The sequence below is a fragment of the Mauremys mutica genome, chromosome 10 (assembly GCF_020497125.1).
Source record: "Mauremys mutica isolate MM-2020 ecotype Southern chromosome 10, ASM2049712v1, whole genome shotgun sequence".
In the NCBI taxonomy this organism is placed as follows: Eukaryota; Metazoa; Chordata; order Testudines; family Geoemydidae; genus Mauremys; species Mauremys mutica.
In genome coordinates, this window is record NC_059081.1 from 37,218,626 (window position 1) to 37,231,854 (window position 13,229).

Sequence of the window (13,229 nt, forward strand, 5' to 3'; positions counted from 1 at the left end):
AAGTGTCATTTCTCACCCATGTACTTCAAGAACCAATTTTAAGTTTGAAAGGAAAAAAGAGTAAATATTTTAAATAAAATAGATATTTTCAAAGAAATGTTTAAAAACCTGCTTGTGCTCTGAGTCCCTTCTTTTTAGAAGTATTGTCTTCATCTCCCTTTTTTCACTTTAAAATGTCAAACTTTTAAAAAAAATGATAACAATTCCTGAAGTTGAGTTCCACTGGATTGCCGTGCTTCTCAGGTGGCCAGTGATCTGACAGAGGTCTCCTGCCTCACATAAACATGAAACGTGGGTATTTGGCCTAGCATCCCTTGCAGGTGAGTACAACATTATAGAAGAGCTCAGCCTTCTAATGGTTAAAGAGTTCCTGTATCTAACTTGCCTGAGTTGTAGTCTTACAACCTTTGATAAAGTAATTAAAATAAACATATTTAGCCATCCCTCTGAACTGAATACCCAGTCTAATATCCAGTTAAAAAGCATATTGTATTTATTTATGTGAAAACTGATTGGGGCCCAGAATAGTGTGACAATATGGTAATCTTTGTTGTCAGGTATGACCAGCTTTGTTATTAACTGGAAGCAGAAATCTTTAGGAATTGCTTTAACCCTACACTTCCCTCGTGTCTGTAGAACAGGGGTTCTCAAACTGGGGGTCGCGAGCTGTCAGACTCCCTCCCATCCCCAGCCCCGCTTTGCCTCCAGCATTTATAATGGTGTTAAATATCTTAACAAGTGTCTTTAATTTATAAGGGGGGGGGGTCACACTCAGAGGCTTGCTGTGTGAAAGGGGTCACCAGTACAAAACTTTGAGACCCACTGCTGTGGAACTAGTATATAGTAGACATATCATGTCCTTAAGAAACATTCAGTCACAAATGTAAACATCTGATCTACAAATGTAATCAACAACCTGTCTTGTGAGACATACCTTGGTAGTTTGGGAAGTGCTGGCAAGAGGGAGCCTGTCCGTCTGTAGTTAAAGAACCCTCCAACTGCCAATGCTCCAATTATTATGATTAGAATGACTATCAGCAACACTGCTACTGCGGCTACCAGAGACAGAAGAGTAAGTAAATATTAAAATAAGCATACCTCAGAAGTTAAAAAGCACCCTGTCAGAAGTATAAGGTTGACCTTAACCTGACATGTGACTTAGCTCAGTTACCAAGTTTAATATATACTTGAAGCTTACTTGTTCCAGGAGGCACTCCCTTTGACATTCCTATTTCACAATAATTTCCCGTGTAGCCATAAGAACACCTGTGAATATAAGGGAGATAGTTTAACCATCTGTCTTTTATTAAGTCTAGTGGGTACGCTTTATTATTATACTTTGTAATGTTTACATACAGGCAGTAGAGTTCAACTCACTTCTTAGTAATTACATGTTTCACTGACTGTAAAAATAATATGCCTGTTATCTGCTTAGAAATAGCCATACAGGTAATGCTGAGTCAGAAACTAGAGTAATTAAAGTGGAGATTGGTTTCTGTGGAGCATTGGCGGCACCTACTGGCTCATACCTCTGTGCATTTACAGGTCTTTCCCCCCTCACCAAATTTGTCTTTATTTTGTAGCTTGTACTAGAGAAATCTTTATAGTTTGCTTTTTTTCCCCCTTTCCAAACCTTTTAGTTTCAAACTACTTATTTGCTAATGGTTTATGGTCACGTGCATTTTTCCAACCATTGCTATAAATATGCTATTATCAGTGGGTTAGATCTTCTGTTAATGCATCATTGTAACTACATTTTGAAGAACTGAACCCTAGTGTGATGCTAAACCAGGAAACTCTGACCTACGACCACTACAACAGTGACTTACTTGCATTTGGGAAGATCATTTTCATCAATATAGCATGTTCCTCCATACATACACCTACATGCTGGTGGCATTGTTGGAGGGGATTCAATGGCTGCAGAAATGGAAAGCCATGCATGTGTTAATAAGCCATACTCAGCAAAGCATATGCTACCATGCCATTTTTTTAGTTTACTTTTAGGGCCAAATTTCAACCAGGCTTGTAATTTGTGTATGCAATCACCCAAACTGAGTATGTGCTGACATTTGCAAATTCAAATTCAGATGCAGTTTTTTGAAAACATTGCTCTTAATGCCAGGGACATAGGTTGTTACTATATTTATTGTCCTGATTAAATACAATTTTTAATCCAGGTAAAACTTCTATTCTTGCATAATACGAGGTTGTTCAGTAAAAATGGTTCAGTAGCATCATGAAGGGTGCAGGTTTCAACATTTTCTCTAGCATATACAATGAAGACATGTAAATGAAAATTGCTGGACACTACAGTGTCTGCTTCTAGCACTGGAAAATCATGGACACAGCAAAGTCAGGTCAAGCAAATCTCCTGTTCCCTGCCTGCAGGGCTCAAAATTCAGAATGCAATATTATCCTACCTCCTCATCTGTCCCAAACTCCTCTTCAAGCCAGCTGGGAGATTCAGTCCCATAGGGATGGGCATTAAGTGATTTGTCCAGAAATGATGCATTTATTTTTTGAGAGAATGAGGGCAATAGTGGATGGAAACCTGCTTTTAAACAGGAGGAAAGAACCTCTGATGTGCCCCAAGTAGGACAATGACAAAGAGGGAGAAATCCCAAATCCGAGGAGTCTCCATTTATTATCTACATTGTGCTCTGTTAGCACAAAGCAGCTCAAGCTCCACACTATTCAGCATTGGAGCCCATTAAATGTCATACTACTGTTTCAGGTCACTCTTCAGGTACCTCCTGAGGCTGCAACATTGTCTGACTTGGACTAGAGACACATCCATATAATATTGGATTGGTACATTTTTTAAGAGAAACCCACAGAGATTCTTCTGATGTTTTGATATTGAACCTAATGAAGATCTTCAAAAAGAGAGTATAATTTTACTGGCCTTAATTCAGATTTCGGGAAATCTACACACTAAAAAGCATGGTACAAATATTATGGGAAAGGTCTGAATCCTCTATGCTTTTATAGTCTATAAATGAAAGATGCATTTTGGCTCTCTCTTCCTTACACTTACAACCTAGATACACTAGATGAGCCATAACAGTTTTTATGTAGTACAATTTACCTACTTTTCAGTCAGAAGTAGTCCATTCCTGAAACCTTTACTCAAGCAAAACTCCTATTCGTGTCAATGGTAATTTAGCTTATATATGGATCCCAGATTTGGGGCTAAGGTCTCTGCTTCCAACTAGAAGCCTTAATTTGGGGAAATGATAAAAAACAAACAAAACTATATGACAACTAAATGGTTAAGTCCCACTGTGTATCACATAAAAGCTTAGAGCAAAGTTCCGAACAGGAACAGAAAATTGAGTCACTGGGCCCAATATTGTAAAATACCTTTTGTTGTACAATTATTTTTTTCCAAAACAAACTCTTGACCTGTTTTTCTTTGTCTCTGGCCAGATTATTTAAAACAGTTTAATTAAGGGTAACAAATACAGGCGCTATGAGCAATAAACAGCAAATCACTGTCATAAAATGTAGCAAAAGCAATTTGCAAGGTTGTTGCTTCAAAGTTCAAAACAAACTTGTGCTAGATACAAATGAGATGCAGTGATAAACTGAAATGTCTCCTTGGCCTGCCTGGAGATGATCCAATACTTAATGCTTAAATAGTATCTTGTGATAATAATAAGTCAAAGTACCACAGAGTATTGAGTAAATGTAAATCAGAGGTGGCACTATCTTTGTGGAATAGCTTGTCAAACTGTCTGTCGCTGACCTGAAAAAAGACTAATGCAATTCATAGCAGACAGATAACTCTTCTTCTATCTTGCCACTTCCCTATTTGAGGTTGGCAACTTTTATAGCCTTCTTCCAAAACTCATGATTGCACAGCTGGCTATTCGGCAAATTGGTCTCTCTAAGCTCCACTGATATCCAGTCCATGAACTGGGTCTTTGGCCTCCCCTTTCATCATCTTCTGTCCACGATCACTGCAAGGGTTTATCAATGTAACTCTTGGGTCTCTGCTGGGCATGACCATACCAACATAGACTAGCTCCCTCAACTTGTTTTCAATTAGGGCAACTCTCATTAGGACCTTATCAATCTCATTTAGCTGCCTATCACAGAGCATCCAGCCATATGACCATTTTAACATCTTCATTTCCATAGAGCAGAGCATACTGATTTCTTTTCTTGTGGCTGGCCAAGTCTCCGTTCCATACATAGGGATGGATCAAATTACAATGCACTCTATCTTTTAACCTTATTAGCATCTTTTTTTCACAGGTAACTGGTGTCAGCTCCCACCATTTGCAGGAAGCAGCTTTGGTACAATGCTGGGCATGACTCAGGAGGGTGCCATTGTCAGCAATCATTGACCTAGGTATTTAAATTCTTTCACTCTTGTAAGTTCTCTATCTATAATATCCTTCATGGTGGGTCCTCCTCCCTCTGCCATCATAGCCTTAGCCTTACCAATGTTCATTCTTAATCCTGCAGATGGATTAACTGTAGAGAAGTAGCCTAGATTTAGTGTCACAAGGACCACTTTGTTATAGTTATTGCCCATCAAGGTGCAAATAAGATTAGGATATGTTTGGCTCATCTTTTGTACTTTTTGTTGTGATGAGGTGCTATCAACCAAACTAAGCCAGAACCCAGACTCCCTGGGTGCACAAAGAAGAGAACACCTGGACCCTCGGTTAACAGCTAAGTAAAATGGCAGCCCTCACATTCACAAAGTGCAAGGACTTTTCCTGTGTATTGCCCCCATCTTATCTATTGAGGGTGGAGTGAGGTGGGAGCATGCTCCTGGACCCCATACCCCTCTCTACTGCTTTGGGTGGGTGCTCAAGGAAGGCACAGCAACTGAGCTTCCCAGGTGCTCCTAATAGCACTGTGTGGTCTGGTGCATTTCTACAATTTAGCACTGAATGCTTATATTTAAAAGGTTTGCATGATAAGCCAATTACTTGTAAATGATCTCTGGATGTATTTTGAGCTTTGTGCCTTCTCTCACCTGTATTGTACAAAAATGTTTACTGATCAACCAAAAGAAAAATGTACATAACTGTAAACATAATCTGTATTTTGTCAAACACTGCTTCATTTTCCTATGTTTCTAAGGTTCCATTTACACTAATGTATATGCACTAATGTATACACACAAATGGTTTATAACAGAATAAAAGAATCTGGTTGCTCATGGCTTAAACTTGTAGAGCAGCTGATGCCAATCATATCTGTTAGTCAGGTCAAAATCCTGGATTGACCAAGGCGTTTAAGCCCAGTTATGGAGTGTTTGTAGAGCTGGGTGGGAACTGGATTTTCTGCTTCATGCAAAATTCCATGATTCAAATTTGTTCCATTCCAAAACAGAATGAAACAAAACATTCCAGTTACCCACAGAATGAAATTTTTTTTAAAAAGATTTGTTTTGGGTTGATTGAAATGTTTTGATAAAATTGAAATGTTTTCTTCCAATTTTGATCTTTAAAAAGATTATACAATATTATATAATTTTTTTAATTGAAACAAAAAAGCCATTTTGAAACAGAAAATCAAACTGTTCTATTCAGAAAAAGGCCAAAAGACAATGTTTAACCTTATCAGAAGGCTCTGTTCTGTTTTTCCCCTCCATAAAACAAATTTTTTCCAAAACTGAAACGTTTCTGGGAACCATTTTGCTTTCAACAAGTTAGCATTTTCCTACAAAGAATGTTCCACTGGAAAATTTCCTGCCAGCTCTGTGGGTTAGGTTACACTCTATCTGTATCCATGTTGTAACTTGGTCCCCTGGCTATAGCTGTAATGTACCCAGGACCTAACCTAGGCTACAAAGTTTGAATCCACCTTTGGAACCTAACTTCCCCAAAGGTCAAGGGTGTATAGGTCTGCAGTTCTGGTTCAATTCATTAGAAACAAATCACCAGGGGTCTCTGGAGACAGCTGTACCCTTGTGAACGGTTTTTATGAACAATGGCCTGTTTCACAGCTGGACCTGAAACCTGGCAAATTTTATAGAGTTGATGTTATCATGTCTATTTTACAAATGAAGAAACTGAGGTACAAAGAAGTTAAGTGACCTGTCCAAGGTAACAGCAAATCAGTGGTATAACTGGCAATATAATTCACATGTTCTGGCTTCAGGGCTCCTGCTTTAACCACTGAAGAACCCTCCTCCCAGTTTGTATTTCTAATTCAAGAATGCTTCATCAATCATGGACAAGCTATATACATTCCCCCTCCAAATCAGAATGACATATTAAAGGAAAATACTACTCAGTCAGTGGTTCCATTTGCAGTTGGACAATTCACTCTACCTGCATCACACTCTGTGGTGCTGCCTTCTATAAAATGAGCCCCTTGTGGACAAGAGCAAGTGTATCCCCCTGGTCTCAGTAAGCAGAGATGGCTGCAGACATCTTTACAAAGATTAGGCACTGAAATGCAGATATAACAAAGGTTAACTGGAGAAGCATTCTAGCAGCATTTCTGAGACATAAACAGGGGGTTTTCCACCTGTCACCAACATAGCTCATGATTATTACAGTAACATTCTAAAACAAGTGCTTTTTCTACATGTAAAACAACCAAGATGGCTTATAAATATTGTATTTTATATTAAAATCATCTTCTTTTACATTCATTACAAGGGCTCAATTATAGCTTTCGAACCAAGTGCACAAGGAGGTGAAGGAACAGAACATATCCATTGTCTGAGCACCACAAAGCATGCCTATTCAAGGTACATCTACATTGCCTGCTTATTTCCACCAGCTCCCTGTTGCTGGAGCCCTTCCTTGCTGCAGTGAAAGACTCCAGCAGCGGGGAAAGGCTCTGGCACAGGAGAGGCAGTAAACACCCTGCCAGCACCCCATTGCTGGAGCCTTTCCCTGCTGCGCCTTTCCTTGCCGCTCTCTCTGCTGGTAGAGTCTTTCACATGTAGCTACACACCGCAACGTGGACACACCTTGCTTTTCACTGTGGCATGTGGCTACATGGACACGACACCACACCCCACCATAGTGCAGACAAAGCCTTCTAGGAAGAGCATGCTAGAGTAGTATGAACTTCTCCTGGGAAGCCCTGCCTTTACTTGCCATTGCAGGAGAGTTAAGATAGAGGTGGTCTATACGGGAGGCAATAATGAGTGGCCTGCACTTTGTGCTTTTGGAGTGCAAATATCAATTATTGTTGCCTCCTGTGTAGAAGCTGTAGGAAGGGGAAAATGGACTCAGCCATAATTTTGTGCTAAATGACTGCAAAAGAGAAATGTACTGTTTTTCTGTGTTTAAACCCTGCTTTATTTTATATGTTCCCCCCTCTCTCTATCTCTCTATAGTTAATACACTTATCAATCCCAGTTCCATCTTTATGCTTTCAAAAATACGTACTTCATGTGCTTAGAAATCTGCCATTTCCCAGGCTATTACTAAGCTTTTTGAAGGCATTGTTATTCATTTGGGATAGCAGTTTCCAGATAACAGGGAATAGAACATCCAAGAGTGGTGATTACCTGACTGATTGTATCTATGCTGATGATAGATACGCACTTGAGTGAGCCAAGGGTTTACAGTCAGCATTTTAACCTTTTCTCCATTTCCAAATTTATCTTTCTTCCAGACTTCACCTCTTTCCTTAGAAATCCAATATAAATGGCCTTCAAAGACATCAAGGCTATACGGACTGCTGACTTCTCAAAGGAACAAAAAAAATCATCAGTTAGCAAAGAATCCCTAGCAGTATTGATGAGCGAACTATTCTTCTCCTTGAATCAAGTATATTATTCATTAACCACTTGCATTAGTATTGATGGAAATGTCATCGCATGACTGAAAAGAACAGGCCACTGTACCTGCAAATTGATAACACATGTAAAACAGCAATAACCAATCCAGTTTGTGCCACATTCTGTCTGTTTTGCTCATGCAAGTTAATTGCAGTGGACCTAATTCTCAACCACCTTGCGTAGTCATTTACACGCATGCAAAGTGAATGCAAAACGCTACCAAGTCTGTTTCTTAATAAGGTACCTAATTGGGAGCTGAGTGTTTTGGAAAATCTGGCCCCAGTTGTGAGATCTGAGTACTTGAAAATCTGGCCCTACACGTTCACATTAATTTTTTAGACCAGAAATATATACAACATTCATGTAAATTTCCTACCTCCATGTAATACAGTGGTTCTGTCTGTTCCATCAGGTCTCATGGATTCAATAATATTTTCTTTAGAATCAGTCCAGTACAGCCTGTCATTGTTGAGATAATCAATAGAAAGGCCTGTGGGCCAGCCAAGGTCTTCAGAAACCAGCGTTCGCCTTTGCTGTCCATCCATCCAGGCACATTCAATCTTTGGCTGCCTCCCCCAGTCAGTCCAATACATAAGCCTATAAGAATATAACTAGAATTTAAAATGACTTAGAATTCGGTGGTTGGGACTGTTTTCTTCGGCATCATCCAATAACTAAGTCTAGGACTCATCAAAGAGACTGTTGTGTAACTCCTGATCTGCAGACTGGGATTGGGAAAATCACACACAGAACTCAACAGATGAGCAAATTCTTATGAATGAATAACATGGAAAATAAACGTTAAAGGAGAGTTTCTGCATCTTGGCACTCAGGTGGAGAGGGGGCAGTTGCACAGGCAATTCTAACGGGGTCATTCAGGAAAAAGGGCTTTCAGCAGTCTCCTTTGGGTGCTATCCTCAGTTCATGTAACTCAACACAGGTCTTTGGCTTCAAAGGTTCTACCCCAATTTTCTCCAGCTGAGTGTTTGACCTATGATACATATCATCTAGAGATGTTAAATATGCCAGTGTATTTATACCATTTCCCATTTAATACATAGTGAAAATTGCAGCAAAGATAAACAGTGCAGAGTGGCAAGCAAGCATGCTGCAGTCCTTACTCATACATTGACTTTAAGGGGACAACCCATGGGCTAGACACAACTTTCCCACAGTGCAGCTGAGCAGGGGAGAATGACTCCCTCCACCTCTGTGCATCCATGTTAGGGTTGCCCAGATTACCGCTCTGGCCACAGAAGGGGCCGAGTGCCTGATGCTATTCCCTGTGAGCAAGAGGTTATGGAAGGGATGGGAAGGAATGAGGAGTGGATGGAGATAAGGCTCCACCATCCAGCCCGCCAGCAGAGCTGGTCACGCACAAAAGCAGTAAGCTACACCCAAAAAGGGTCGAAGGAACTTACTCCCTCTCCCACAGAGGAAGAGAAGAGCTGGGGAGGAATTGTGCTTTGCTGGATCAGCCATTATTTATGTGTCTTGTGTGATGCTGAATACAAAATGGGGACTGGTTAGGCCAAAACAAATAATAAAAAATGGAAAATGATGATGTTTCTTTGGTTCTTGTAGTCTGAATAAATGGAAAAATATCCCCACAGCTTTTCCTGTTTCTTGAGTAATGATAATATGATAGGCAGGAGGAGTTATAGGAAAGACATCTTTAATAGGTATGTTAAGGAGTCAGTGTCACATGTTGAGGCTCTGCAGTTTGAGACACGACAGTTTGACCTCTGAGCCCCTGTTGTAACACCAAACCAGACCCCTCCTGAAATCTGGCCCTGAAATGCATTCCCTTATTTAAAAATTCCCTGCAATCAGGACATGGACAGAAATTTGTATGAACATCAACAGCAACACGTAGCCTTAGTCTTTTCAGTTACTGAGCTCTCCTATAGATTATTGTTGTGTTCTTGTTCTATTGTTGTCTTGCTTGCTGCGTGCTATTTCCCAGAACTCCTTGAGGTCCTGAAATGCTTACCCAAGCTTGGGATTCACAACAATAGCTGCCGGTTGATCCAGTAGAGAGGAAATAAGCCACTTCCTGTACCGTCCATCTAGCTTTGCTACCTCTATTCGATTTGTTCCAGCATCCGTCCAGTAAAGATGCCTGAATTAGATTAAACACAAAATGTTGTAAAAGGTTAAGATGTTATATCTGGGGATAGGGCTGAGAAAATCTGCCTATCTTTTAATATGTTTCTTGTTGTTGTTTTTTACAGTACTCAGTATTCAAATAAAAAAAAACCCTGACATTAAAAAACATTGGGATTCTGTAAAATCACATTTATTTAATACCAATTTAATTAATACAGGAATTAATTAATGCACTGGTTGAATGGTAGAACTGCCAATATGCCTCACCACAGTGCCACAGAAACCTCACTGTTGAATTTAGATGCAGCTTGTTGCAGAATTCAGCGGCCCTTACCTACAAGGTTAACTAGGTTTCTCTTTGTGCAGAAGTTTCCGTAGCTGGCCTTGTTTCCTGTCAAATAACCTTGATAAAAGTCCTACTGTGAGGTTTTATTGTTACTTTTAGGCACTGCAGGTAACTAATGAGCATCTTCACAGATGCCATAGTCTTCTGGGAACAGAAAGCTGATTCATTAAAACTGAAAATTAATTTACATTTGAATTAATCTTGTGAGTACATCTGTTTGGGTTGATGGGGCCACAGCTCCACTTTATATTTTTGTCTTTTAACAAAAACATTTTCAGAAACAAGGGTTGTTATGAATTTTTAAGTATCGTACCTGATATACAGATTTTCTGATCCTATGTGCAGAGCAGTGTTTGCTCTTCCTTGGATTTAGCTACTCTTTACTGTAATACCTTTGTTAATCTTCTTAGCTGTCTCAAAGAAGATCACGTATTAAACAAAATAATATTTAGCACTTGTATCATACCTTCTCTCTGAACCAATGTAGACTCATCACCACCTTGTGAGTGTACAGAAGTATTGTCATTCCTTACGGCTGTCAATTAATCGTAGTTAACTCACGCGATTAACTCAAAAAATTAATTGCGATTAATCGCACTGTTAAACAATAGATTACCAATTGAAATGTATTAAATATTTTTTGATGTTTTTCTACATTTTCAAATATATTGATTTCAATTACAACACAGAATACAAAATGTTCAGTGCTCACTTTATATTACTATTTTTATTAAAATATTTGCACTGTAAAAATGGTAAACAAAAGAAATAGTATTTTTCAATTCACCTCATACAAGTACTGTAGTGCAATCTCTTTATTGTGAAAATGTAATTAAAAATGTAGATTTTTTTTTGTTACATGACTGCACTCAAAAAAACAAAACATAAAACTTTAGAGCCTATAAGTCCACTCAGTCCTACTTCTTGTTCAGCCAATTGCTAAGACAAACAAGTTTGTTTACGTTTACAGGATATAATGCTGCCCACTTCTTATTTACAATGTCACCTAAAAGTGAGGAACAGGTATTTGCATGACACTTTTGTAGCCGGCACTGCAAGGTATTTACGTGCCAGATATGCTAAACATTCGTATGCCCCTTCCTGCTTCGGCCACCATTCCAGAGGACATGCTTCCATGGTGATGATGCTCGTTAAAAGAATAATGCGTTAATTAAATTTGTGATTGAACTCCTTGGGGGAGAATTATATGTCTTCTGCTCTGTGTTTTACCTGCATTCTGCCATATATGTCATGTTATAGCAGTCTCTATAACCCTAACCCAGCACATGTTCATTTTAAGAACACTTTCACTGCAGATATCACAAAATGCAAAGAAGGTACCAATGTGAGATTTCTAAAGATAGCTACAGCACTCAACCCAAGGGTTAAGAATCTGAAGTGCCTTCCAAAATTTGAGAGGGATGAGGTATGGAGCATGCTGTCAGAAGTTTTAAAAGAGCAACACTACAATGTAGAAACTATAGAACCTGAACCACCAAAAAAGAAAATCAACCTTCTGCTGGTGGCATCTGACTCAGATGATGAAAATGAATTTGCATTGGTCTGCACTGCTTTGGATCATTATCGAGCAGAACCTGTCATCAGCATGGACACGTCCTCTGGAATGGTGGTTGAAGCATGAAGGGACACATAAAACTTTAGCACATCTGGCATGTAAATATCTTGCCACGCCGGCAAAAACAGTGCCATGCAAACACCTGTTTTCACTTTCAGGTGACATTGTAAACAAGAAGCAGGCAGCATTATCTCCTGCAAATGTAAACAAACTTGTTTGTCTGAGCGATTGGCTGAAGAAGAAGTAGGACTGAGTGGACTTGTAGGCTTTTATTTTTGAGTGCAGGTTTTTTTACATAATTCTACATCTGTAAGTTCAACTTTCATGATAAAGAGATTGCACAACATTATTTGTATTAGGTGAATTGAAATATACTATACAAATATTTGTAATAAAAATAATAATATAAAGTGAGCACTGTACACTTTGTATTCTGTGTGGCAATTGAAATCAATATATTTGAAAATGTCAAAAACACCCAAAATATTTAAATAAATTGTATTCTATAATTCTTTAACAATGTGATTAATTGTGATTAATTTTTTTAATCGCTTGACAGCCCTATTATTCCTATTTCACAGATGAGGAAACAGAGGCACAAAGACGTGACCCCCATCTCAGTGTATAGATCCTGTGGGTATGTCTGCACTGCAGTCTGAAGTGTGAGGCTTTGGCTACACTTACACTTCAAAGCGCTGCCGCGGTAGCGCTGCCGCGGCAGCGCTTTGAAGCGCTAAGTGTAGTCAAAGCGCCAGCGCTGGGAGAAAGCTCTCCCAGCGCTGTCCGTACTCCACCTCCCTGTGGGGAATAACGGACAGCGCTGGGAGCCGCGCTCCCAGAATTTGCAGCGCTGGAGAGGGTGTGTTTTCACATGAGTACAGCTCAGGTAGGCACACCCACACAAGCTTTAATCTAGCTAACGCAGCTAAAAACAGCAGTGAGGATGTGCTGTATCAGCACGGACTAGCAAGGCGGGTACTTATCCAGGGTTCCAGGCAGGCTTGTGCAGCCCACACCACAGTCTGTCCTGCCACATCTCCAGTGCTGTTTTTAGCCAGGCTAGCTAGATAAAAGCTAGCATAGGTATACATGCCTAAACTGCAGTCACACCTCCGATTGCATGTAGAAATACCTTAAGTATACACTTAGTGGGTTTTTATTTAAATCTCTCACCATTGCTCTAGTACTAATACAGATCCAGTGCCAGGATAGACAGGCTGCTCGTGTGTTTACCAGTATGTTGTTTGCACCTGCTCACAACTGTGGAGATACTGATACATAAATGCAGCCAGCCCCTACTGACCTCAGAGATAACCTTGGTTCTCGGGTTGATCTGCCATGGGTAAAGCAGACAGTAAGAGAACGTGAAGGCTGAGAGTGTAAATCTAAGGCTTTCAACACAGAAGTTTTCTCCAATGCTATCACACAGC

The 13,229-nt window shown here is 39.7% G+C and overlaps 1 protein-coding gene and 1 long non-coding RNA gene across 2 annotated transcripts in view; one reads left to right on the forward strand and one right to left on the reverse strand.

Moving 5' to 3' along the window:
- LRP2 (LDL receptor related protein 2) overlaps nucleotides 1–13,229 on the reverse strand; it is a 177,498-nt gene that overhangs the window by 11,362 nt on the left and 152,907 nt on the right. The window contains exons 68-74 of the mRNA XM_045033029.1: nucleotides 9,762–9,890; nucleotides 8,145–8,365; nucleotides 7,496–7,672; nucleotides 6,300–6,419; nucleotides 1,830–1,920; nucleotides 1,199–1,266; nucleotides 935–1,055 (exon numbers count right to left, since the gene is read on the reverse strand). Coding sequence (XP_044888964.1) covers nucleotides 935–1,055; nucleotides 1,199–1,266; nucleotides 1,830–1,920; nucleotides 6,300–6,419; nucleotides 7,496–7,672; nucleotides 8,145–8,365; nucleotides 9,762–9,890 — 927 coding nt within the window. The remainder of the gene's footprint in view (nucleotides 1–934; nucleotides 1,056–1,198; nucleotides 1,267–1,829; nucleotides 1,921–6,299; nucleotides 6,420–7,495; nucleotides 7,673–8,144; nucleotides 8,366–9,761; nucleotides 9,891–13,229) is intronic.
- On the forward strand, nucleotides 1,027–6,692 carry LOC123378819. Its single transcript, XR_006582737.1, has 3 exons — nucleotides 1,027–1,072; nucleotides 4,264–4,360; nucleotides 6,633–6,692. It is a non-coding gene; the product is annotated as an uncharacterized LOC123378819 (long non-coding RNA).